At 37.2% G+C, this 26,484-nt stretch overlaps 1 protein-coding gene across 11 annotated transcripts in view; it reads right to left on the bottom strand.

Annotated features, from left to right (window-relative positions):
- The window catches only part of CCDC171 (coiled-coil domain containing 171), a 172,573-nt gene that overhangs the window by 24,907 nt on the left and 121,182 nt on the right, over positions 1–26,484 (bottom strand). For 9 of the 11 annotated variants that reach the window (XM_068666401.1, XM_068666409.1, XM_068666411.1 and 6 more), the window contains one exon: positions 22,514–22,645. The exons of 1 other annotated variant lie outside the window; for it this stretch is intronic. In XM_068666401.1, the coding sequence (XP_068522502.1) occupies positions 22,514–22,645 (132 nt within the window). Of the gene's footprint in view, positions 1–14,447; positions 16,363–22,513; positions 22,646–26,484 lie in introns of those variants that run through there. One more of the 11 variants, XM_068666412.1, reaches the window with a different exon arrangement.

The raw sequence follows: 26,484 nt of genomic DNA, 5'->3' as shown, positions 1-26,484 counted from the left end.
AAGTCGTAATGGTAGAAGTGCTTTCAGTGTCAGAATTGTAGTGCTCCAATACTAAGTCAGGACTTCCCTAAAAAAAAAAAAAAAAAAGCATGACTTTACCAGGTAACTGACTGCAACTCACAGGATAAAAATGTATTCCTAAGGTTGGCATGGAGTACCTACAGCGCAAACTGGACAGACGTACATCCGTGGACCCTGGTGCACCCACGAGTGCTGGAGGAGCTAGTAGATGTCATTGTGAAGCCACTCTATAATCTCTGTTCAGTCATGGTGATTGGAAGAAACACATGAATATTAATGGTAAGCAAATGCCTCTCCAGTCTTTAAGAAGGGTAGGAAGAAGGACCGAGAGAACTACAGGATGGTCATCCTTGTCTCAGTCCCTGGGTAGGTGATGGAATACCTAATCCTGGAAACCATTTCCAGGTACATGAAGGACAAGAAAATCATCAGGAGTAGTCAGCATGAGTTCACCAATGGGAAGTCATGCTTGACCAACCCATTAAGTTTCTACAGTAAAATGACCAGCCTGACGGATCAGAGAAGAGCAGTAGATATTGTTTATGTGGACTACAGTAAAGCCTTTGACATGGTCCCCTGTAAGATCCTCATGTACAAGCTGTTGATGTATGGGCTGGGTGGGCAGACAGTGACCTGAAAACTGGTTGAATGGCAGAGCCCAGAGGGCAGTGATCAGTGGTGCAAAGTTTTCTTGGAAAGCCAGTAACTAGAGGTTTACCCCACAGTGGGTCCAGTCCTATTTAACATCTTAATTAATGGTCAGGATGATGAGGAAATAATGTACCCTCAATAACTTATGACACAAAACTTGGAGGAGTGTCAAATAGATCAGAGGGGCATGCTGCCATCCAGAGGGACTTCAACATGATGTAGAAATGAGCTGAAATGAACTTCATGATGTGTTAGAAGGCAAAGTGAGAAGTCCTGAATGGGGGGAGGAAAAATCCCATGTACAAATACGTGTGTATGGGACCACCCAGCTCACAAAAAGCAGCTTGGCAGAAAAGGCACTGGGAACTCTGGTGGACAACAAACTGAGCATTAGCCAGCAGTGTGGCCTTGTGGCAAAGAAGGCTAATAATGTCCTGAGATGCATTACAGAAAGTATTGCCAAGAAGTTGAGGGAAGTAATCCTTCCCCTATATTCAGCATTGGCACAGCCACACCTGGAGCAGTGAGTCCAGTTGTGCACCCTCCCAGTACAAGAGAGACATGAACATATCAGAGAGAGTCCAGAAAAGGGCCACAAAGATGACTGAGGGCCTGGAGCACCCTTTCCTCTTATGAGGAAAGGCTGAGAGAGCTGGGACGGTTCAGCCTGGAGGACAGAAGGCTCAGGGGAAATCTCATCAGTGTATGTAAATACCTGAAGAATGGGTGCAGAGGATGGAGCCAGGCTCTTTTCAGTGGTGGCCAGGGACGGAACAAGAGGCAATGGACACAAAATGGAAAGCAGAGGTTCTGTCTGAACACCAGGAAATGCTTCTTTACTATGCACGTGATCGAGCACGAGAACAAGGTTGCATAGGGAATGTGTGGAGTATCCTTCCTTGGAGGTGGTCAAAAGCCATCTAGATATGGTCTTGGGCAAATGGCTCTAGGTAGCCCTGCTTGACTGGAGTGACTAAATGGCCTCCAGATGTCCCTTCCAACTTCAACCGCTCTGTGATTCTGTGAGAAAGCATGCTTTTCTCTTGAAAATTGCAATTTTCTCCTGAAATTTTCATGAAATTTGCAAGAGTGACAAAATTCTATTTTCAAGTGTAGTTTTCAATGGACAAGTTACATTAAGCCTCACTACATCTAAGGAACTTTTTTGTTGTTGTTTAAGACATCATCCTAGTCTAGAAATTCCAATAAACACTTTAACTATCTTTGAACTGAATCAGTACATTTTGAAAAATCGAAGAAAGTGATATTCCCTTGGTAAAGGAACAAAGTATTCTAAATTTCAAATCCCGATTTCTTAGGAAATGGAACTGTGAAGATTCTGAACATTTCACACTTAGTCCTTTTGCCTGATTCCCCAACTTGTTAGAAAAAGGCCACAAGACAAGAGCATTGCAAAGCCATATGCATAGCCACCTATTGGTGCTCCATTCTCTGAAGACAGGCAGATAAGCATGTAAACAGATAAAAGAAAACATATGAAACTCAACAAAAAATAAACATATTTTAAGTGAAATTAACAGATGATGTTTATCAAAGCAGACATAAGGAAGAAGGTTCTTATGACCTTTTCACAGATGTTTCATCTTTAATATGAAGGTACTCATAGGGCTACAAAGATGGTGAAGGATCTAGAGGGGAAGATGTATGAGAAGCAGCTGAGGTCCCTGGGTTTGTTCAGCCCCGAGCAGAGCAGGCTGAGGGGAGGCCTCATGGCGGCCTGCAGCTCCCTCACAAGGGGAGCGGAGGGGCAGGCGCTGAGCTCTGCTCTCTGGGGACAGCGACAGGACCCGAGGGCACGGCATGGAGCTGGGACAGGGGAGGGTCAGGCTGGATATCAGGAAAAGGATCTACACTAAAAGGGTGATCGGGCACTGGTAGAGGCTCCCAAAGGGAAGTTGTCAAAGCACCAAGCCTGTAAGAATTTAAGAATTGTTTGGACTGTGCTCTTAGTCATATGGTCTGAATTTTTGGGTAGACCTGTGTGGTGCCAGGAGTCAGACTCAATGATGCTTGTGGGTCCCTTCCAACTTGGGTTATTCTATGGTTCTATGATTCATACATACTTCTGGCTTATGCTACAGGTTGGTGAAGCTGACAAACTTGAGTTGAGAGTACAAATGAGACAAACTAATTTAATGCTGTTCACATACTACAAACTAGTGAACTGCAGAGCAAAATTGCAAAATTTAAGCTGTGCTTTATTTCTTCAGATTAATCTTAAAATGGATTGAGGACACTTAACATTAGAGATAGTCGTCCAGAAGACCCAGAAAAAAAGAATGAATATTCCCTGTTTACTTTTGAATAACTTATCATCTCCTTCTGCTGTACACCACTTCTAGAACCATAAATTTTAAGGCACACAGTGCTTTACAATGCCATTAAAACAGCTTTTTCACATACAAATTTACCAGACTGGAAGACTCCAATATTTAGAAAAACTAAAGTTAAAAATAGCATTGTACTAACTTGTATACAACAACCTTTAAGAAACATGAAACGCGACATATGAAGAAAATTCATCTTATTTTTTTAATTAATTTATGAAATTCAGAGGTTACTCAAACTTCAGTTGTTATCAGTTCAGTCATAATAGAAACGTTACAGGAAATATACAGATCAGCATATGCAAACTAGCAGATCTCTCATCAAAGTTTTAATGTTTATTATACATTATAAAAATTGTATTTTTTATTCCAAATTAAAACACCATACCTGTTGTCGTCCTTACCCTCAGTACTTCTCTAATGAGAATGAACACAGTTCAAAACAAGCCGTTTTTATACATATTACGAATTCTAAATAATTGCAAATGGAAGTATGCATTTAAGGTTTTAGACTATTCTACAGCTACGAATAAAATACCCAGTGATTAAGAACCAATTTCTATATTTTAACTTCCATACAGTATGATTGACACAGGATCATTCAGGACTTGCTGTTATCCCAGAACTGTATCTCCTGTTTAGAGGGAATAAAGCTAAAGGAGACCTGGTGTGAAATGATGCTTACAAAAAGGTATCACACAGACTAACAGCCTGACAATGTAAGCATTTCATTTGTAACATCACATACAGCAGCCAGAATAACAAGATCATCTACTTTGCACAATGTGCTTAAAAGAAGTATTAAAAAAAAAGTCAAAATTAACATTTGCCTGTTAGGTTCTCCCTTCAGGAAATTCTTGAACTAGAAAGAATATTAGTAGGTAGTAAATTTACCTAAGGGCAACATATACAAAAAGATGAAAAAGAACAAGAGAAGGAATAATGAATGGGCTTCAGAAGAATGAAAGATTAACTTCACTATAACAAGGTGCTTAGATGAGAATCTGAAAAGACAGAATTCTTTTTAGGGTACAGAATTTGGCTGAAGTGCAGTGCAGGCAAAGGCAACTGGTGTGAAAATAAAACTCCACAGATTGGAGTTCTATATGATTAATAGATAACCTATACAATGCCTGTCATTGCTGCCTTGCTTCAAACTGACATAAATAAGATTAGTTTAAAATGTCCACAAGTTAAAACATACCCCAATTAATTTTCATTCTTAGAAGCAAGATTTCAGATTAATAGACATTTAAGTTTTCTGTATTTGGGGAAAAAGGATTAAAATTCATTTCCCTCATATACTTAAACATTTGAAATCCCATTCTGTCTGCCTTGACCCATAGTCCAAAATGTCTAGTGGCAACATCAGTGGAGGATGTAAATACAGCAGCTTCTCAGGAATCAGGAAAAAAAACTCAAGGGAATCAGCATTCAGCAAAATTGCACTTTTGCAGCTGTTTGGCACTTCTTTAATGATCTATTCTCCTTGTATCTCATTTCGACACTAAACTTTTTGTTGGGTTCCATTCGAGCGTGGCATGCACAATTTAAATGTGCCAAAAAGCAGGTCAGCTCTGTTACAACTTTTTTTTTTTTTTCCAACCCAACATGATTCAGTGCCACACACGGGGCCTAACTCTATCCCCTTTGCTTCAATAACAATTACTTTACCCCAAAGTTCTCAGAAGATAGCCCAAGGGAATGAAGCTCTAAATAAAAGGCAAGATTCTCTACAAGAGGTAATGACATGACTTCCTACCAGAAAATTGAAAAGGGAGCTTTGAAATAGAGACTGAAAGGAAAGTACCTCTACTGGAAACCACAGTGGATGGGCATAACAACAATTGCCAACAAAATTATTACAAAGTAGAAGAGTTTCAGAAATAACATTGATTTGGAAACTGACAGATTAAGACTATCAAGCAATGGGTTTGTTGGTATAATCGCGTAGAAAGAATCCTGATAATTTTACAGCAAAGCAGCTATCTGTACCCTTTACTACTCAGTAATGGACCGTGCAAGCAAATTACCACTTCACAGGATTAACAAAATGCATATTTTTATAGGCTGACGACACTTTGTCATGGTTTAACCCGGCCGGCAGCTAAACACCACACAGCCGTTCGCTCACCCTCCCCCCTCCCTCTGTGGGTTGTGGGAGAGAAACGGGAAAGTGAAGCCCGTGAGTTGAGATAAAGACAGTTTAATAAGACAGGAAAATAATAACAACAACAACAACAATAATAATAATAATACAATGATGATAATAGTACTACTAATAATAATGTGTACAAACAAGTGATGCACAATGCAATTGCTCACCACCCGCTGACCAATGCCCAGCCTAACCCCGAGCAGTCCAGCCCCCTTCCCCCCAGCTAGCCACCCCTATCTATTGTTCAGCATGACCCCAGGTGGTATGGAATACCCCTTTGGCTAGTTTGGGTCAGCTGTCCTGGGTCTGTCCCCTCCCAGCTCTTGCTGCACCCCCAGCCTGCCCACTGGCAGGACAGAGCAAAAGGCTGAGATGTCCTTGGCTTGGTGTAAGCACTGCCCTGCAACAATTAAAACATCAGGGTGTTATCAGCACTTTTCTCATCCTAAGCCAAAACATAGCATTCTACCAGCTACTAGGAAGAAAATTAACTCTGTCCTAACTGAAACCAGGACACACTTACATGCAAAATATCATTCTCACTGTCTGTTGCACAAAGCCAAGCATACCTGCATGTAATATGTAAAAGAAAAACAATTGCTGTCCCAAAGAACACACTGTTTAACCTACAGCTAAGGGAATATGCTACCAATATATTATACCCCTACTATACTGATACAAAAAGAATGTTTTAGTCTGTCAGGAGGGAAAATAATTTTCAAAAAAAATGGTTTTGGCAAGAAAAAAATGAAAAGTGAAAGAAGTTCCACACTGATATATTTCTTTCAGCTTTCTCTTCCCACATATATTCTAGGCAGGGAAAAAAGAGGGACAGGTAGTCACTGAAAATAATAGCAAACTCTAAGTGTGAGATGTCCCCAGAATGAGCACAACATTCCACTAATAAGAGGAACTAAACAGCAGCAGTTGTATTTTATTCTACTAAAAGGTAGCATAAAGGTTCAAAAACCTGCAGTGTCCTATCAAGCATATTAAGGTGACACGAGATTAAAACATTGCCAAAATCCATGTAAATATCAAGTGGAGGTAGAAGCTGCTTGTAACTGGATCATGTTGCTTTTGGTCTATTGGAGTGACATCTTGCAACTAGAAGATGTGTAAAAGTTTAAGTACAGAATTCTATTTTTACAACAAAGTCTATAGAAACAGAATCAATAAACATAAGCTTATTCCTTCTCATTGTATGGCACTCCTACATACCAGTAAGATATCTGGTACAAAACAAACAAACAAACAAAAAAACAGTGAATGTTTTTTTCTAAATAAAAATTACCTAAACAGTAAGTCATAACTGTCTGAAGTCTAATAGATTAATTGGATTTGTATGTGTATGAGAACAGCATAAGGCATGGAGAGAAGCACACGTTAATCTATGAGGTTATTAAACAGGAAAATCTGAAACAACCTCACACTGAATGTGAGTACTAGATCTGAGTGACTGTTTTTCTTCTGAAATGGTATGCACGAACTATCTAAACAAAACAACTGACTCAATGACTATTTGTCAAAATGCTAGTAAAACCAAATTTACTGAAAATTAAAATACAGTTCCTTCACTGGCTTTAAAAGGTACTCCATTAAGACCAATTTCAATTACTTTTAGTAAAGAAAATGCTCTAAAGGAAAATAGACACTATTGAGACATATATTTTTTTAGGACTCTTGAAAAAAATATCAGTTTAGTTTTAACCCTTGTAGAAAAGGTCTGTTGCTGACTCCAACAAATGAATATGATCATCCTCCAAAAGCTAGGCTCAGTACAGAGATTTCCTTAAATATTTTGACTAGAGCTATGAAGGAAACTAGTTTATTCCTTTCTGGCCACAGGAAGCAGCTTGTCAACCACAGAATATCCCAATTTGGAAGGGACTAATATAGATCACCTAGTCTAACCCTAGTCTAACCCCTAGTTTTAGATTAAAACATCTTCAAACTGAATTAAGACAAAAAGTAAAATAAAATAAAATAAAATAATGCAATCAGAGGGAAATCTGTCCATCTCATATTTTCCATGCAAAAAGATGAAGATAATCTGCTGTAGTTGCCATTTGTCAGGAGTGACAAAGGTCCCTTTGAGTAGATAGAGTGGATATGAGAACTGCTATTATGTGGTTATAAACAATCATTACTATGTTTATCTTCATATCAGGTTGTAGGTGAATGCCCTGGTCTAATGGAACCCAGGGACTAGAATGCTACAAAGTTTTGTGATATAGTCAATTTCTCCTGCTTTTCTTATGAAGTGCTCATGGTAGTACTGCATTCTAATTCAACAAAAATATTTCATCCTACTTAATGCAATGTTTCCTCATTTTGTCAGGAGGCCTGAAAGTATACTTGTTACCTTGGATAGCAAACCAATCTTTCACTTCTGCCTCTCACCCAAAAATCAGTTATGTGCATAAATTCATTATGCCAGCATACGAAAAAGCATCAGTCAGTCTCAGACACACTAAGTAATGATGAAGTAATGATCTAGAAAAACTTAACTGCAGTGTTCAGATAAGTGAACAAACTCTAATGTCCATAGCCACATACAGAATGGACAAGTGTTCTCTATTCATTCTGTCTAAACTCAGTGATGTAACTTATTTGCTTCATACCAGATTTTGTATTAAAATGAAACAAAACAAAACAGAACAAAACAAAACAAACAAACAAAAACAAAACAAAACAACAACAACAACAAACATAGCTTGGCTTCAATCAGACTTGATTTCAAGACCAGATTCCTGATTTATACCATGAAAATGTTGTATTACAAACTGCAGGGACAATGTCTCTTGTAAAATCTGAAGAGTCAAGGAAATTGTATGAGCACAGTACATCTACTACTGACCTTCACAATGAACAAACACATTAACATTCTTTGTTCCAAAACAAAAGTTGGAAAATATTGACAATATCTGCCAAGTGTGGTACAAACACCAAGGCTGATAATTGACTATCCTTAAGCTTAGTATGAAATAAATATTTTCCTTCGAAGTCTTGCTTTCATCATAGTCTGAAGAAGAATGGAAAAATGGTCCTTGTCATCCCTGAATGTCTAGTTCTACCAACAAACCATGCATAGCTGAAGAAAACCCTTGTCAAGAAAAACTCATTCTGTTTGCCTACCTTTTGGGTATTGGTCATATAGAAGATGGTAAATCCCAATCAGAAGCCCAATCCCAATCAGAAGGGTAAATCCCAATCAACACATGATAAAAACTTGTGGATGAGTAAGAGACACCACAATACAAGAGTCTGGTTTTAAGCCCGTTCTCTGCAAGAGGTCTGCAAGCTAAGTGAGGAAGTTTTGGGCCCCTCGCTACAAGAAGGACATCGAGGTGCTTGAGCGGGTCCAAAGAAGGGCGACGAAGCTGGTGAGGGGCCTGGAGAGCAAGTCCTATGAGGAGCGGCTGAAGGAGCTGGGCTTGTTCAGCCTAGAGAAGAGGAGGCTCAGGGGTGACCTTATTGCTCTGTATAAGTACATTAAAGGAGGCTGTAGCGAGGTGGGGGTTGGCCTGTTCTCCCATGTGCCTGGTGACAGGACGAGGGGGAATGGGCTAAAGTTACGCCAGGGGAGTTTTAGGTTAGATGTTAGGAAGAATTTCTTTACTGAAAGGGTTGTTAGGCACTGGAACAGGCTGCCCAGGGAGGTGGTGGAGTCACCATCCCTGGAAGTCTTCAAAAGACGTTTAGATGTAGAGCTTAGGGATATGGTTTAGTGGGGACTGTTAGTGTTAGGTCAGAGGTTGGACTCGATGATCTTGAGGTCTCTTCCAACCTAGAAATTCTGTGATTCTGTGATTCTGTGAAGTTGCTCACTTGGAACGGCTTGTAAGACGAAGACAAGAGACAACTCTTCCATTGAAAAAGCTCCAGTTGTCTTCATTCAGACAAACAATTTAAATACTTGTTATCTGATGAGCTTTTTTAGATAAAATTTTAGAAGACACTGATTTTCTGATTTGTCTTCAGCAAATGCACCAAATGATTCTGTATTACATGGAAAAATAGCATCAGATTGCAGAATAGAATTTAAATAATTAGGTTGGGATTCTGGCAAATAAAGTCCGTTCCCTTGTCTGACCAATAGGCAACAACTGGATCCATCTCCTTAGAAGAATATCAGAAAAAGATATAGTGACATTTGGAATTATGTCTATAAAGCTGGATATTTATAGGACCACTGAAAGAAGAAAACTAAGGAGGACTGTCCTTGGTGAGATTAATTTGGCTACAGAGCCTAAAGTATTATTTAATAGTAGGATGAGAATTAAAATACCCCAGGGCAAAGTGTTAAAATACACTAGAGCAAAGTACTATAACTAGATGGAGAAAGTCCTTTTTAAGTCACTGTTTGTGGCTCTCCTCTGGATTTGCTCTAACACATCCACATCTTTCTTGTGCTGGGAGCCCCAGATCTGTACACAGCGCTCCAGGTGGGGCCTCACAAGGGCAGAGCAAAGAGGGACAATCACCTCCCTCCACCTGCTGACCACCCCTCTGTTGATGCAGTCCAGGATGCAGTTGGTCTTCTGGGCTGCAAGCACGCACTGCTAGCTCATGTCGAGCTTTTTGTTCACCAAAACCCCCAAGTCCTTCTCTGCAGGGCTGCTCTCAATGAGTTCCTCTCCCAGTCTGCTCATGCCTGGGGTTGTCCCAATCCAGGTGCAGCACCTTGCACTTGGACTTGTTGATCATTATGCAGGTCCCATGGGCCCACTTTTCAAGCTTGTCCATGTCCCTTTGGATGCCATCTCTTCCTTCTGTTGTATTGACTGCACCACTCAGTTGAGGTCATCTGCAAACTTGCTGAGGGTGCACTCAAACCCATCGTCTATGTCACTGAAGATACTGAAAAGCACCAGTCCCAATACAGACCCCCAAGGGACACCGCTTGTCACCAACGCCCACCTGACCACTAATCTCTGGGTACAGCCATCGAGCCAATAGCTTCTCCACCCTTCGAAGCCACATCTTTCCAATTTAGAGATTAGGATGTCATGTGAAATCATGTCAAAAGCCTTACAAAAGTCCAAGTAGATAACATCAGTCTGTCTTGCGATGCTGACTGATACAGTCACTTTATCATAGAAGGCCACCAGACCAGTCAGGCACAATTAGTCCTTGGTGTAGCCATGCTGGCTGTCCTGGATCACCTCCTTATCCTGCGTGTGCCTTGACATTGCTTCCAGGAGGATCTGTTCCATGATCTTGCCAGGCACAGAGGTGAGGCTCACTGGTCTGTATTTCCTCAGGTCTTCCTTTCTTCCTTTTTTAAAAATGGGAGTGATGTTTCCCTTTTTCCAGCCACTGGGGACTTTGCCTGACTGCCATGAATTTTCAAATATGATGGAGAGTATCTTGGCAACTGCATCAATCAGTTCCCTCAGGACCCTGAGATAAATGTCATCAGGCCCCACAGACCTGTAGTTGTTAAGTTGCATCAGGCCCAGCTCCTGCCTAGAAGTCTTGAGTCTTCTTCAAAGAAGACTCAAAGAGTTGTAGGAAGCCTAACCACCAATGAAGACTGAGGCAAAGAAGTTGTTAAGCTGTCTGCCTTCTCCACATCTGTTGTTACCAGTTCACCGTCTTCATTTGTCAGACGCAGTATGCTCTCCTTAGTCTTTTTTTTTGCAGCCAATGTACCTGTAGAACCCCTTCTTATTATTCTTTGCATCCCTCACCATGTTTAGTTCTGTCAGTGCCTTGGCTTTCCTGATCCCTTCCCTGCATATCCGGACAGCATTTCTGTATCCTTCCCAGGGCACATGGCCCTGTTTCCATCTGTGCATTTCCTTCTTTTGCCTAAGTTTGACCAGCAGGTCCTTGTTCAACCATGCTGGTTTCCTACCATCTCTGCTTGATTTATTACACATGGGAATAGAGAGCTCATTCTCTCCAAGGAAAACATCCTTAAAGAGTTGCCAGCTCTGATCAGATCCTCTGTCCCTAAGGACTGTGTCCCATGGGAACTCGTCCACTAATTCTTTGAACAGCTGGAAGTTGGCTTCCAGTTCAGGAGTCCTGAAGTTCAGGATCCTGACTTTACTCTTAGCCAGGCCCATATCCGTCAAGATCACAAACTCAGCCAGGGCATAGTCACTGCAACCCAGGCTTCCTCCAGTCTTAACCTCTTTAATGAGCATTTCTGCATTGGTGAGCAAACCAGTTCCATTAAGTCTTCTCTGGACGGTCTGTCTTATACGCGGACAAGGAATTTGTTCTCAGTGGACTCCAGGAGCCTTCTGGATTGCTTACTGCCTGACACATGGATTTCCCAGGAAACACATGGGTAGTTGACGTCCACCAGGAGGATGAGAGCCTGTGAGCACATTTCTTGTAGTTGGAGCAAGGAGGCCTCATCCACAGGCTCCCCTTGGTTGGGTGACCTGTAGTAAACTCCAACCACAAGGTGTCCTTTGTTGGTCCAATCCTTGATTTTTACCCACAGGCTCTCAACCTGCTCTGGGCTGTTTCTTAGAGGATAATATGACAGATGATGCCAAAGCACAGGTAGTATAAAGAAGGTGACCTGGGGATAATTATGCACTCTTTCTTTTAATACAAGAATGAGAGAACATTAAATGAAGTAGCAGAAGCCATCTGCAAAACAAACAGATAACATATTTTTTCAGAAAGTACATAGTTAAGCCATGGTAGTCCTTTCCACAAGTCATATGAATGCTTAACTTTATATAGATTCAAAAAGCAATGGAACAATAAATGGAGAAGAAGAAAAAATGAAAACATTGAAGGCCACTGAATACAGAAGCATGACCTTTGTTTCAGGAGGTCCTTGAGCTAAAATGTTGGAGAATGGGAGAGATTTTAGAGACATTGTTGTCCTGTTTCTTATACTTTTTCCTTTGTTTACCCCTGTCTAACCAGTTTATAAGCAGGGACAACCAGACTTACTGTTATTCTATGTGCCCTCTAGGCGTTAAATGTTTACTCAGTCCCACAACCTATTCCCCAAAGGACTAAAATCTTCAGCAAGTCTCACACAGAATAAATGCAGAACAAATCAAGCATCTAGAGTAGTGACCTTTGCCAAGGTACAGACAAACATCACATTTTGACATGTAGAAGACTCACTGCTCAAAATTCACTCTCATGGTCTTTGCAAGCAGTTGTAAAAACTTCAGAATTTAAACTTCAACTTGTAACCTTTAGCTTTGCACAATATTAAATTTATTTTAAAAAGGGGATGATTGCTTTGTGAATGGGAAGCTGGCTGGAAAGAAACTCTGGCACTGTAGACAGTAGCAAAGGCATCATGCTCTCTAATCTTTCCCTTTAGTGTTATGTGTCATGACCAGGAAGAGGAGGACACACAAATACATCCCATTCTAAAATAATCTGCCTCTGAAGAGAAAGAACTCCAAACTAAATTATAGTCTTCAAGAATTAAGTGGGCATTGAGAGTTTGCCCCACAATGGGAGTGGGCAACTGCTTCCTCCTCATCTTTAATTTAGAACTGTATTTTGTCAAAACTGACTGTGATGTGGAAGCCATTCAAAGGACTCTGAGTGTGAGTTCTATCAATGTTCCAGGACAATAAATAAATGGTGGTCTTTCCATGGACATTGTCTTTTCAAAAGCCATGAAAGACTCGATCCTTTTCAGGTGAACTTGCCAACATGCAAGCTGTGTATCCCTATTGTTCAGGTTTACAAAACAGTTCTCCACTCATCTTTCCATTAATTTAGCACTCTCTAGTCCTCACCCTTTTCTCTCTAGCCCTTAATTTCTTTCCACCATTTGGCTTCTGTGGAAGAGACTATAGCAAGGTAAGGGTTAAGGAAGATTACAATAAAATTGGGTTCTACAGTGGACAGTATTCAATAAAATATGAGTGCCCTATTTCAGATGCTTTTGTCTTGGAACACTTACAGCAATAGTACTTACCAATTCTAAAAAATGAACACTTTTCACAGTCTAATGAAAGTGTTGGAATTTGTAACCTTAGGATGCTAGCAGTACCTATCACTAGACCGTCAACCAATTCAGCAACTGAAAAATCAGGACAATAGTTTCAAAGTACTTCGTTAGCATTGCTGCAAGATACATGTAAGTACATAAAAGAGAAAACTCATAGGTAACAAGATATGTGAATTTATGAGACAAAGTTTACTAATACATATATATAGGTTATATGTATTTAATTAATGACAAATTGGAAGAATTTGGGATGAAAAAAAAATGTTAGCTTTTAATCCTTTCATAACTCATCCTCTTGGAATTTCACTTGAGTGGTATACTACTTAAGATGTTATCCTGGCCTATTTCTTAAATATAAGACAATTGTGAAATTAACACAACATACAGTTTTTTATACCTAGTTTTATATTCTGAAAGGTTTACTGTGTTTTTCTAATCCTTAAGTTGCATATTCATTGCTATATTTTCCTCTAACTGCTGTCACTTATATTGTCATGCAGAAGGGCAAATCAGGGTCAGTTTATGTAAGCGGCATCAATCTGAAAAACTTCATCAGTCTTTATTTCAAGGCATTATGCAAAGAAAACTGACATTAAGAGAGCCTTAACTGACAGCAAATGAAATCAATCAGCAAATCACTAAGCCATAATAAACTCGCTCAAGTTGTAGATAACCCTTCCTTTTCCAGGTCTTCAACTACAAGGCCCACCAAATGCAGTATCTGGACAGAAATGTCTCCCTCGATGCCAATACAAGATTCTTGCACTAATATAGTGTTTTTTTTTTTCTCTGTAAGTGATCAGTAAGAATAACAAATGTTTGAGGAGATGCTTTATAATGATGGAATACTAAGCAGTTAAGTGAAAAAGACTAAAAAGATTTAGCATTTTAGAGGGTTTTTTAGTTTAAATGTAATTAATATAAAATGTTTTGATTCTGTGCTTGCTACTAAGATATTTGTGTAATTAAGTTTGTTTTATTAAATCCTATTGTATAGGCTCACTTGCCTAGCACTTGTTAGTTTTTGAAATTAAAACAACCAGCACAAAAAGAAAGGCTCCAGACAATTCCTAATCTTTCATGATATTCACTTCATGAATTCCTTTTGCAACCCACATGATTATTGGCAGTTTAACAGCTGTGCTTCTGAATGGGCTTATCTGTGTTACAACAGCACACAATGCAGACAATATCAAACAATGCAGTCACATCCAACCTATGGAGTGGTTATCTGATACAATGACTCCTTTTTCTAAGATACTGCATGGAGATAACCTCATGAGTATCTGAGAAAAAAAAAATCAAACAAACAAGGTACCGTGATAACTATTTTTTATTTTCTGTTATCTTTTTGTAATTACAGCATTTAGGAGTCTGCACTCATTGACTGAGCCAGCTTTGGCATCATGCCTACTGAGTGAACCTTCTTACATATTAGCACAGGTTTCATCTTAACAGATTACCCACCTACCACAGATAGAAATGTATGAAAAATTCTAAGTGGACAAAGGCAGATATTTACACAATTGCTTGAAAGGGTCAAGAAAGAAATTTCTCCATTAAGAAAGGTTACTGAAAGGTTAAATGATTATACACTGACTTTGGCATTCAAGATAAACAGCAGCAGATCTTGACTGTAAGTTTTTACAAAATTAATAATGCTTACAAAACAGGCTGGATAAAAGTTAGCGCATTCATAGTCATAAAGATACAGCTTTCAGTATTTGATTAATTGGTGATTACAGATACTGACTTTGATACTTACTGTCCCTAAGTATCAAAGACTTAACAGGACTGAGGTGTAATCAATGTATCAGCTACTACAAAGCCTTCTGACAAGGGTTCTTCATTTAGTCTCTAGCTGTTTATTAGAATGAAGTAAGGCAAGGTGAGAAACAAAAAAGTGAAAGTAGGCTGAGAAACTGATGGAAAGACACTAATGATAAGGAGGGGGGAAACTGGGGAAAGGAGAGAGAGTAATAGAATGCCCACTGAGGACAGGAAGCAAAAAACTGCTAAAAGAAATGAGGTGAGGAGTAAATTGGGAACACAATCAGCAGAAAGAAAAAGTGATATGAAACCCAAACCATAAGTCAGATTTCCAGCATCATTGATGCTTTGAAGATGCTTCACTTATTTATGTTGTATGTTGTGTTGGGCAAACGTACATTAATGTTATGTTTCATTAACAAATGTGTAACAAATGTAGTAATCTAAACAGTAACAAATACAGACTTTCAACTCCTCAGATTTTCAAGGTTGCATTATTTAGTAAGGTTATTATTAAAACCAGCCTTTCCCAAAGAGAAGCTTCCACCACTGCCCTCACAGAAACATCCTGGAACAATTCAGGGGAGATTCTGGGCATCTGTGGTTATGTTACACTAATGAGAAACCTCATAAGGTGGTTTATCCTTGTGCCAGAAGCAATCTCTCTTGTAACGGAATTTGGATCCAAGGAGCATATAATTCATTTGAATACCACAGAATACAATGCAGGATTCTCATAATATCAGACCATCACCACCAGCACCTTAATAATCCAAAAAAGTTTATGTATACTTTACAAGGAGTGCTTTCTGCCAGGTCAGGTGCATGAATACATCCAAAATACATACTGTGCAGTCATAGCACATACATGCTCACAAGGAACACTGTCTTTAAAGGAGTTATAGTTAAAATAAATTATGCTAAAATGGCTTCTAAATACTTATAGTCACAATGCAACGTATCTGGAGATACAACTCCAGATAACAGCTGAACACATTCAAGGAGATGCTAGAATCCTTCATGTTAAATCTCTTCAATCTGGTCGTTTAGATTTTAATTAGATGTTAAATATTGTTCCTTAAGTCTTGCATCAACTTTATTTTTAGTACAATGGAATTTGCAAAAGATCAGCGTTGCAGGAGGTGTAATCCCACTCTCACGAGTTTAGTGCACTTATTTATAAACATTTCAACTCACGGTACAAGTGCAAAATATTATATTAATAAATAATCTTTTTTTTTTTCTTTAAACAATATATTAGAAGGCAGGCTGGTCAGTCCAGAAGCAACACATTTTGACAGTAGATAGGAAATGAGTTCTTTTGGAGAGGAGAAGAAAAGGTGAGGAGGGCAGCCCAGGTTCTGTTGACAGCATATGTTGAACTCCAGGGGAACGAAGACACAGTTTTACCCAGTAATAAGCTGAGCAGTCAGATTCCAGAAGAAGCACCATTCTGGCCTCTGTAATAAAGTGAATAGTTCCTTCTATGGGTGAAATGGAGGAAATAAAAAGAAAGCAATAGAAGTGTTTGCATGTTACGTGCATGCGTATATAAACACGCTGTCTTCAAGATTCCATCGAAAAGGTTTCTCCTCCTCAAGATATTAACAAGTAGAAAAACACAATTATTTGTTCACAGACATGCCATGAAAAAAAAAAAAAAAAAAAGAAAAAAAAAAAAGAAAAAGGCTCCAAAAGAAGATTTACAAAATCTTTACAAGATTTACAACTACACAATTAAAATACTAGCAACTCCACAATTAATTCATGCCATTAAGCCCTCATATCAGAGCTAGATGTAATGTTTGAAAGATTTGGCCTATGCAGATGATGAAATCTGATGACAGAATTATAATGACACTTTTGAAATCACTTGCTTCCTCAATTTGGAAAGAAATTTTTAGTTGACAAGTAAACATAGGAATGGAAGTGTTTTTTATTTTAAGAAAAAACACCACCAGAACTCTGTATTATCTTTTAAGTTCTAATGTTTCATGCATGTCTAACATTAATGAACAAGTGAAAATACATACAAATGACGACACGCCTTAAACTTTAAACTACATTTATGTTTGCCTGATTAATTAGAAGACCTACAACACCATCAGATAAGGCATGTCAACATCACATTTGAATATATAATTTACATAAAATAAATGGTAGGAACCTATGCTTCATAAATTTATAATTATGTGTTAACACTAATGATAGGTCAGTACTTGACTACATTACTACCACCACTATAAGCTGTAATGTTATTACTGCACTTTTCATTTCAAATTACCTCAAAACACCTGAGAAACCGAAAGAAATATATATAAATCCCCAGGTGGACTTCCTAAACCTGTATGAACAGACTAACACATGCTGAAAACAGAGGGAGAACAAGACAGGGAGGGAAAATGAGGAACCCGTTAAGAGTGAGGGGGGCAGAGCAGGGACATAGAGGGGAACAGAGGGATAGCAAACAAGACAGAATGAGGGAGACAGAGACAGAACGGTCAAAACAGGCACAGAGTGGAGACAGGCAGAGAATCTGAGACGGAGCGACAGGCAGAAACGGAGGAAGGGAGAGAAGGAAAGAGAAGAATGGAGGCAGCAAGCATGTGCATGCAGCAAAGAGCATGCATGCAGCAGAGAGCGCACACAGCAGAGAGAGCACGCATGCAGCAGAGAACATGCACACACGGTGAGAGAGACAGAGACACAAAAGAGGGAGACAAAGAGAGAGGCAGGCAGGCAGAGCACAAGAAAACTTATCTGTCTCAAACGCACCTGGAGGAGAGAAAGCAAACCACAAGTATATAGTAACTATTTCAAAATTAAGGGAGAGCTTAGTAATGAAAAATAAATATATTTACTCAAATCACTCATAGTCCAGGTTTATAACAAAGAACAATTTTATTAAAATGCAGGAGATTTCCTACAACCAGATCAATTGTCAATCTCACACCTCAGGTAAAGGGCAGTACACATAGAAATGTTTTCTAATAAGACCTATAACAGCTGACAAATACAGACATAGGTATGTGCATCCCTTCTACACAAGAAGCCCGCTAATAGTCTTGTCCTCCCGTCTACTTTGCTGTAGATAAATACACCAAGTATGCAAATTCTCATTAAATTCACTGACAAAACTCACATATTTTGGAGTCTCTAATTCATATAAATCCTGCAAAACAGCAACATCAATTCATCTCTGAACATCAACTCTATCCTAAAACAACACCCAGAATCTGTATCATATCTTTTAACAACCAGACATTAGAGGAGGAAGAAGACCCTCCCCGTGCCAAATACTGACCAAAAGCAACCACCACAAATTAAAAGGGCCAATTAATAAAATGTGCAAATGGAGACATTTTAGATAGAGGTTAAGGTAGTTCCCATGACACGGAAAATGATTACGGTTTCTCTAATTGCACATCTGCAGGCAGCTACCACGTGTGAACACCAGTGGTTGTCTGATCACATATCCATACACATGTGCTCTAAATGGTATCTTTTGGACAAGCTGTGGATATGATTCTTACAACTGTACTTAGTTTCTAGTTGTCACCATTTTTTAGCATCAATGCCTGGATAAATCTGTATTACTTCTGTCTAACAAAATATCTGGGACATCCTCCTTAAAAGCAGTTCTGCTCCTAAATCTCTTGTAAAAGCAACCTACAACAGTGTTGTTTTTTTTTCTACACAAGGCAAAGCTGCTGATTTGTGTATTGTCAGCCTTTCTCTGGTTGGGAATCAAACACAAAAATATTTTGAAGTGTAAAGTTCTTTATACATTGGTATTGTGAAATTGGTCTGAGGTACCTAAATTTGCTTCAATAGTTTCTTTGATACCAGTTCTTATCCTTCTGCATCTACATCCATGAATAGAACAGAACTACTTTATACCAATGTTTTCTTATACATGATGAATATTTACATTAACTTAGGTTTATTTTGGGACTATATACATTGTTTTTACTTCAAATTGCTTGCCATGAATATTCATTACATAAATGATGTAAAAATACTTAAGACAAATTAGAATGAATCTTCTGAATTACCACTTTTTAGGTGACCCAACAATCTCTTTCAGAATAGAGCTAGAAAACATTATCTTCCTCCTAAAGGTGTAGCACAACTCAGTTTTGTATTTTATAAAGAGCCGGTAATCTTTAATTTAAAGATTAATTTAAATTAATTTAAACAGTTATCTGGTTAATACACCAGTTAAAATTAACCGGTTAATTTAAATAGTTATCTGAAAAGTACAATTACTAGAGTAAAGAATTCCATGTTATTTCAGTCACTCTTTTTCATCCTGTATGCTGTATTTATTGAAGGTTTCACATACTGTTTCACTTTTTGTCTTCATGGGTATATTCAGGCATGGCCTGAACAGCACACTAAATCCTGTTCTGATGTGTTTCAGTAGCTCAAAAAGAACACTTTATTTTGCACTTTCAAACTTAGCAAAGTAAAAAACAGTATGACTTCGTGACATATCTTCCACAGCAATTAAATATCAGATGAGGGTATTTCAAAGCTATAGCCATCACATATTTTTATTCATGGAGATATTGCAGTTTTTTCATTATTTATCCATCTCAAGTGACACTTTCAAACTATTATACTAATTCTTGTTACAGTTTCCAAGAATTTAACAACTGTCTATAAATTAAGTCATTACTTATCACTAGGTATTAATTTCACTATTTGCATGGAGTTTCAGAAGACATTCAGTGAAAGGACTTTCTTGTTGAATAACTTACATTTCAATTCATTATCTAATTTTGCAATTCAATAAAGTGCAGAGTTTGGAGAAGATTCACAGAATTTTGCATCCCAAGTGTTTCATTACCCAAAGGTCTATCGCCAGAGCGTACAACACATTCTTTATAAAATGCAAGTCACTTTCTATACAGGGATTTCATTTGTCTGTTTGTTTGATCAGCCCTGTAAGTATTAATACTATTTGGAATGTTGGATCCACTTGATAGAAGAAAAAAAAAAGGCACTGATAATTAAGTATGCCAGAAAAAAAAAAAATCTGATAGCTTAGTTCACAGTAAAGCAACTTAGGTTCATTATGCCAATCTTCTGTGCACTTGTTTTCTGTAGCAAAAGCATACCTTGCCCAAGAAACACTCATATGGAGATAACAGCAATTTAAAAATTCCAATACTTCCCATATTCCCACTGACAAGGTAAATTAGGAATAGCAGATTTCATCCTGTCAGATGCTTTTAAGTACCACTTTCTGAAAAATTTGGAAGAAAGATAACCTATCTAGATGTGTATCCACAAACAAGTTTTTTGTCTTCCTCTCATATGAGGAAAAGGTGAGACACTCTGAAACACTGGATATAAAATTAAGATTAATTACTGATTCCAACCAGCTGCTATGAGCTGGATGTATGAAAAACAAAAATAAAATAATGTGTTCTGTATTCAAGTATTCAAGAGCTCTGATAGCTAAATGCTTAATCCCTAGCATAATGTCTAATTTAGAATCTTAATTTCTCTGCAATTTTTTCAAACAGCAATAGATTTAGACTTGGAAAAGAACTCCTTATGTCTAACATTCACAGAGAATAAGGCCTTTAAGTGAAATGTACTCATTGTAGACTAACTATAAAACACACATACATCAGTTAGATAGACCAATCATATCTTTCTACTGTCTTTTCATTTTCATCCTCTATTTTTAATAAGAAGTATCCATAAATTGACTATTAACTCCTTACATCAATCAAGACTGCAGGATTGCACTTAATATTGTTTTGCATACAGTGGTGAAACGAAAACAAGTTTGCTGACTCCCAGCTTAAAAAGGAAATTTTAAAACAAAGTCTATATAATATACTTAGAAAGTCATCAAACAAGGACTGAGTAACTAATCAGGAAAAAGAAAAACTTCAAAAAAAACTTCACTAGGAAATAGACTGTGGATCATTGATGCTGTTCATGTACCTACAGAGTAACCATGTATAATCTGAGCTGTAAGATGAACACAAAGTATGTTTATAATACATACATTGCCACCAGTAAGCTAGCCAGAGCACATCTTGCTATGTGTTACTTCCTATATCACAAGCACTCTATGCAAACATGAGTTATGTTTTTTTAGACTCCTATTTTTCTTCATCTTTTTAGAAAGGAAGAAGAAATGGGTTGTCTTGCAAATGCTTCTGTAATACTCCAGAGGTCAAAAAAAATAGGAGTTGGGGTGGAAGGCAGCTAAACACATAGTAAGTCACTGATTTAGAAAAGCAGAATTTAAAAGATGGTGATTCCTACAATCACCATCCTCAAAAATATGTCACCTGTGGAACTTTCTGCATAGCCATAAAAGTGATCATCACTGTGGGGAAACAGTTGCAACTCCACCCTCTGCTAGAGACATACAGCTGCATTAACTAAAGTTCATGGGAATTTCAGGTGTTACACTTTACTACAATTTTATAAAAGCATGATAAAAAAAGATAATTTAAATCTTTATCACACTGAAACATGTGCATGCAAGAGGGAAATAGTATGAAGTATGTGCAGATTAGGATATACCTCTCTTGAATATTTGATTTTTGTGACCCTGTTCCTGCAATTACATACTGCATCTAGAACAGAGTATCTACAATAAATTAGAAAGGATTACTACAGAAATGCATGCACACTATGCAATATTTGCAGTGTCTAAGTTCTTTGCACGTTACACGACTAGCTTTCCTCTCTCAGATTCACACAGGACAGCACAATGAAAGAAGTAAGCAGTCACTTTGCTTTTCGTTCTTCCATTGAGAAAACTTTAGTAATAATGTAACAGAAAAAAAATAATTAGTTATTCTGCAGAGCTACAGGGACTAAGGGATAGTTTATGTATAAGATGACACAACAAACTTTGGAAAAAAAAAAAAAAGACATTACACAAAATCCGTTTTCAGAGTTGCAAATATGTACATCTTTTAGTTCATTTCTCTTTCTTGCCCATTGTTTCCTCTTTACCAAATTAGTATTTTTAAACATACAAGTGCTTAAGCCTATGTGAAGAAAACAGCCTCTATATTTGAGTATTTCTAGTTGTGGTTTATTTTAAATAAGGAATGCTCAAAAATCACTACTGCTACTAAAACTGTAAGTGTGATACTGACCAGAAGAAGCATAAAAATGCTGTGTTTGTTTTCCTACTTTGCCTTACCTAAATCAAGAAGAAAGAAAAAAAAAAAAAGAGAGAGAGAGAGAGAGAGAGAGAGAGAGAGAGAGAGAAAGAAAGAAAGAAAGAAAGAAAGAAAGAAAGAAAGAAAGAAAGAAAGAAAGAAAGAAAGAAAGAAAGAAAGAAAGAAAGAAAGAAGTAGAATAAACTGGTATTATTTTTCAAAGATAATATTTGAATTTTCTACAGTCATACTCCTGCCAGTTATTTAACATTATAACTGCAAAATTAAAAGTTCACATCACCTCTGAAAAACAATATTCATGAGCATATATGGAAATTATTTCTCTTTCAACTGTTGACTGCAATAGTTTTGTTCTTCACACATTCTAAGCATCCCAGCTTCTCATTCTGTCTCAGATGCCAAAAAAAAGGGGGAAAGAAGAAACAGGATTGTTTTAGACTCTAACCTGAAATGCTACAACCTCTGGCCCGCCCTTCAGCCCTTCCACTGCAAAGGTCTCTAGGTGCAGTTTGGGTAACTGCAGGGTGAAGTCATTCCTGGTTGCCGCAGTCTGTGACAGCAAGGTCTGATCTCTGACCTAAAGGGAAAAAAACAGCATCAATGGTAATTCCCCTTCAGACACATTAACTGGGATGAACTGGGTCCCCCTGAGCCCACTGAGTGGACTTGCATTGATCGCTGGACCTGAAATCCATGAATAAATTTAGGACTAATTGATTTTTCGTTGCAAATAAATCTCTAATTCAGAGTGCTGGGAGAGAATGTTAAGAAGAAAAAGCATCTTCCCCTGGTCTGAAATGAGAAGGAAAGACACTAAGGGCTCACAAGCCCACCTGATATATACATTTTACAGACCTATCCCCTGTAAAAACCTTGTAAGAAAATAAACAGTAATTGTACTTCTGACTCAAAAAAAGACACACTAGCTACGAAATTTATAAGTTCATGCAATCATACAAACAATAAACTGTTACGTGAGTTCTGCCTACTGTTTGGAGATCATATAATTCCTTCACAATTAGGTTCCTTTAATATTAATTCATTTAGAGCCCTGACTACATTGAAAAATCCTCAAACAAAACAAACAAACAAAAAACAACCTGTAGTACTTCAATTAACAGAAGGAGAAAAAAAAATCAACTACTACTAGTTTTCATATTGTGGACTCATATACAAAAAATAGTGCACTAACTGGTTTTAATCAACTTTTATACAGTTCCTAACTGTGACATTTCAGGGGTGGGAAACACTACAACTTGTACAAAATTCAAACAGTTTGATATTTATTTATTTAGTTTTGCAGGCAGTCTGAAACGAAAGGATAAAACAAAAACCCCAAATACTATCAATGTGATTTCTACATATGGCCACAAACATAACCAAATGCAGTTGGTGTCACAGTGCCACCTACTGACTAAGAGGGAAACTGTTTTCAGTTTGGAGACCAGAGTGACAAAAATACGTAGTAAAAACTGAGCGATGTAAAGCGATTAACACTGTTCTCTTTACAAACAACCAGACTTAATAGTCTTGCGCAAGAGACTTTTTTTTTTTTTTTTTCCATTATTTACAATGCACATTTTTCCATATACTACAAAACTTAATTAGGCTATCAGCATGGATGGGAAATAGGTTATATCTAAGATATAACTTCCATGGACACATCACTCATATACATCATCACACCATATACTGCCACAAACCCACTTTTCATTGTATTTAATATAAAAATTGTCATGTCCACCTTCAAAAGATCCCAGTAGTCAGGTATGATTCTAATACAGAAGGACATGCATGCATACAAACATACATTACTATAAATGAAAAGATGAAACATATTCATGTGGCATAGATTTTATCTGGTGAGTAATAATAGCTAGTACTGCAAAAATAATTGACTCTTTTACAACAATAGACATTCTGATATTAAAACATATACTAAACATACACTAAACACATATATATTAGTATATAAATCATTTACTAAATAGTATTTAAGATAAATTTGAGTCTTTTAACCCTTGGTTGAAAGAACTCACCATTAATTAACTCTCATTTATTTTAAATCCCACATTGCTTTTTTGTAGTAACTTACAAAATTAAATTTTGTAAAATGTTGATGAGTGAACGTATTTCAAATAGTACTGCAGGCTTTGAAATCTGCTCTGAATGAAAGAAGCATGCATGTGTAAATCTACTGATACAAAAAAGAAAAGATTTTATTTTATTCGTTTCTCTGTTCTGTGGGAATAGGGAGCCCTACATTTCCCAAGTTGACCTAAAGAATTCCTGTCAATACCTGTGGCTGCCAAACATATGCACTATGATGCAATTTTTATAACAGGAAAGGTCCTCTACACATTTTTTGCACACATAGTGCACCAGGTTCAGGATATACAGTCCTGTGGAACAAACATACTCTCTAGAGTCTTCTGTCAGCATGTGTAATTCCGGTCAGATGTTAACCTTGCTGAATATAACAAAATGCATTACTTTAAATACATATATATAATATTTATATAAACTCACACATACATACACTTGATTTACATTTTTATAGATATAGATATATATATATATCACAACATTTCAGTTTCTTTGCTGCCAGTATGCACATAGATAAAAGAAAACATTAATGTGGATTAAGGTACTAAGAATTTATCAACATCAAACCACCAGTGTTTTGCCTTCTACCCTTCTGAACCGTAGTCAATAGATCTAAATATTTTACTGCACCCTGGCCAATTCATTGTTTGATGTTTAAAAACTCACCCAGAATCAAAGAAAATTTATTAAATTTGAGCCCCCAAATGAGATACTATTAGCTTTGAAAGTCAAGTTTAACTGCGATATTGATAATTCTCTTTTTTCTGTGACAATATTCACAAGGGAAATCCCTATGTCAAAGTACAAAAGCAGATTGCTAATACTAGGGGGAAAAAAACAATGTATAAGCAATGGAGGTATAATACACACACAATACAGACAGTGGAAGTCCTTTTAACCCTATTAGTTTCAAACTCTCCATTTTAGTGTTGGGGCCTGACACTCAATGAAAAATAAAATACAAAAGATATTTTTTAAAATGGCTGAATTGAGGTAAGCATATGTAATTAATACCACAGCATCAGAAAAGTACATATTAGTTCATTAAAGAGCATGATTTTTGAAAAGGAGCTTCACAATTAAAATAAATAAATAAATAAATAAATAAATAAATAAATAAATAAATAAATAAACTTTTTTGCGTTTTTAAATAGGCAGTAAAGAGTAAATCTCATTATGAATACACATGCTAAGAAACAGAAAATGAAGCTAGAGCTTTCTTTTGAAAAATACTCATAAAGGTTCAGGAAAAATAACAAGAACAAAAGACTGAAGACAGGTTGTGCAAAAAAATTACATGACTTCACTAGAAGTGGAAACAGTCTTCCGTGTGGCTACCTTATTCAAGGAATGGAAAGTTGTAAAGGCCATGCCCACGTGGATAGTCCATATCTACAGGTTATCTTAGTTAATATCTAATTTCATCTCTTCATTGCTATTTACTTTTTGAAAGCTAAAAATATAAATACAGGAGTTGGGAGATCATGATTAATTTGTTATTCCCTAAGGAAATAAATACAGTATTTACACACATTATAGAACTATCAGGCAAAGGTAAAACTGTTAGGGTAGATACTTTATATATAAAAGACTAACCAAACAAACAAACAACAAAAAAAAACATTTTCTTTGCCAATTGTCAGGAAGAAAAACTATTCCATATAGTAGTTAGGCTTTATAAAGCAAGTTTCAGAGCTTTTTTGCACTTAAAAACACTTTTTTTTTCTTCTCATGAAATCTAAAGCAAGAATATTTTATCTGAAAGTGCTCTTAGGCTTGAGACTTATAATCTAAAAAAACTAATCAGGCCTATTGCAATGATGAAGAATTTCTAAAAAACAGTTCCACTTCCCTATACTCAAAAATGAATATAGAGAAAACACGTATAAATCTACCTACATGCAATGTTTGCAAAGGTTTTGTCTATTCCTAGTTTAGTCAAATACGTTTTTGGCTGGGACAATGAGAAGTTACAAAAGTTATTTTATACGGAGTATAGTAAGTACTATGACAGTGGGCTGCTAGGTATGACCATTACATTTTTCAGTTTAGGCTTATATGAATACAGTGTGAAAATGGGGAAAATCACAAATGGACTCAAACAACTCTACAGTGCTCAAAGCATTTTAAAACAAAGGAGCAAAGTGACTTATGACTGTGTTTAACTTTTTAATTAATTAAGAAAGCAACACAGAATACAGCACCATAGCCACTCAATTTAAAATCAATAAAGTACTGATGAATTCAGATCAAAGCTGAAACTGAATAATAAACTGAAGTTACATTATTGACTGAATCAAAGGTGTAGAA

This window comes from Anas acuta, chromosome Z (genome assembly GCF_963932015.1).
Source record: "Anas acuta chromosome Z, bAnaAcu1.1, whole genome shotgun sequence".
NCBI classification, from domain to species: domain Eukaryota; kingdom Metazoa; phylum Chordata; class Aves; order Anseriformes; family Anatidae; genus Anas; species Anas acuta.
This window is presented reverse-complemented; position numbering and strand designations above follow the sequence as displayed.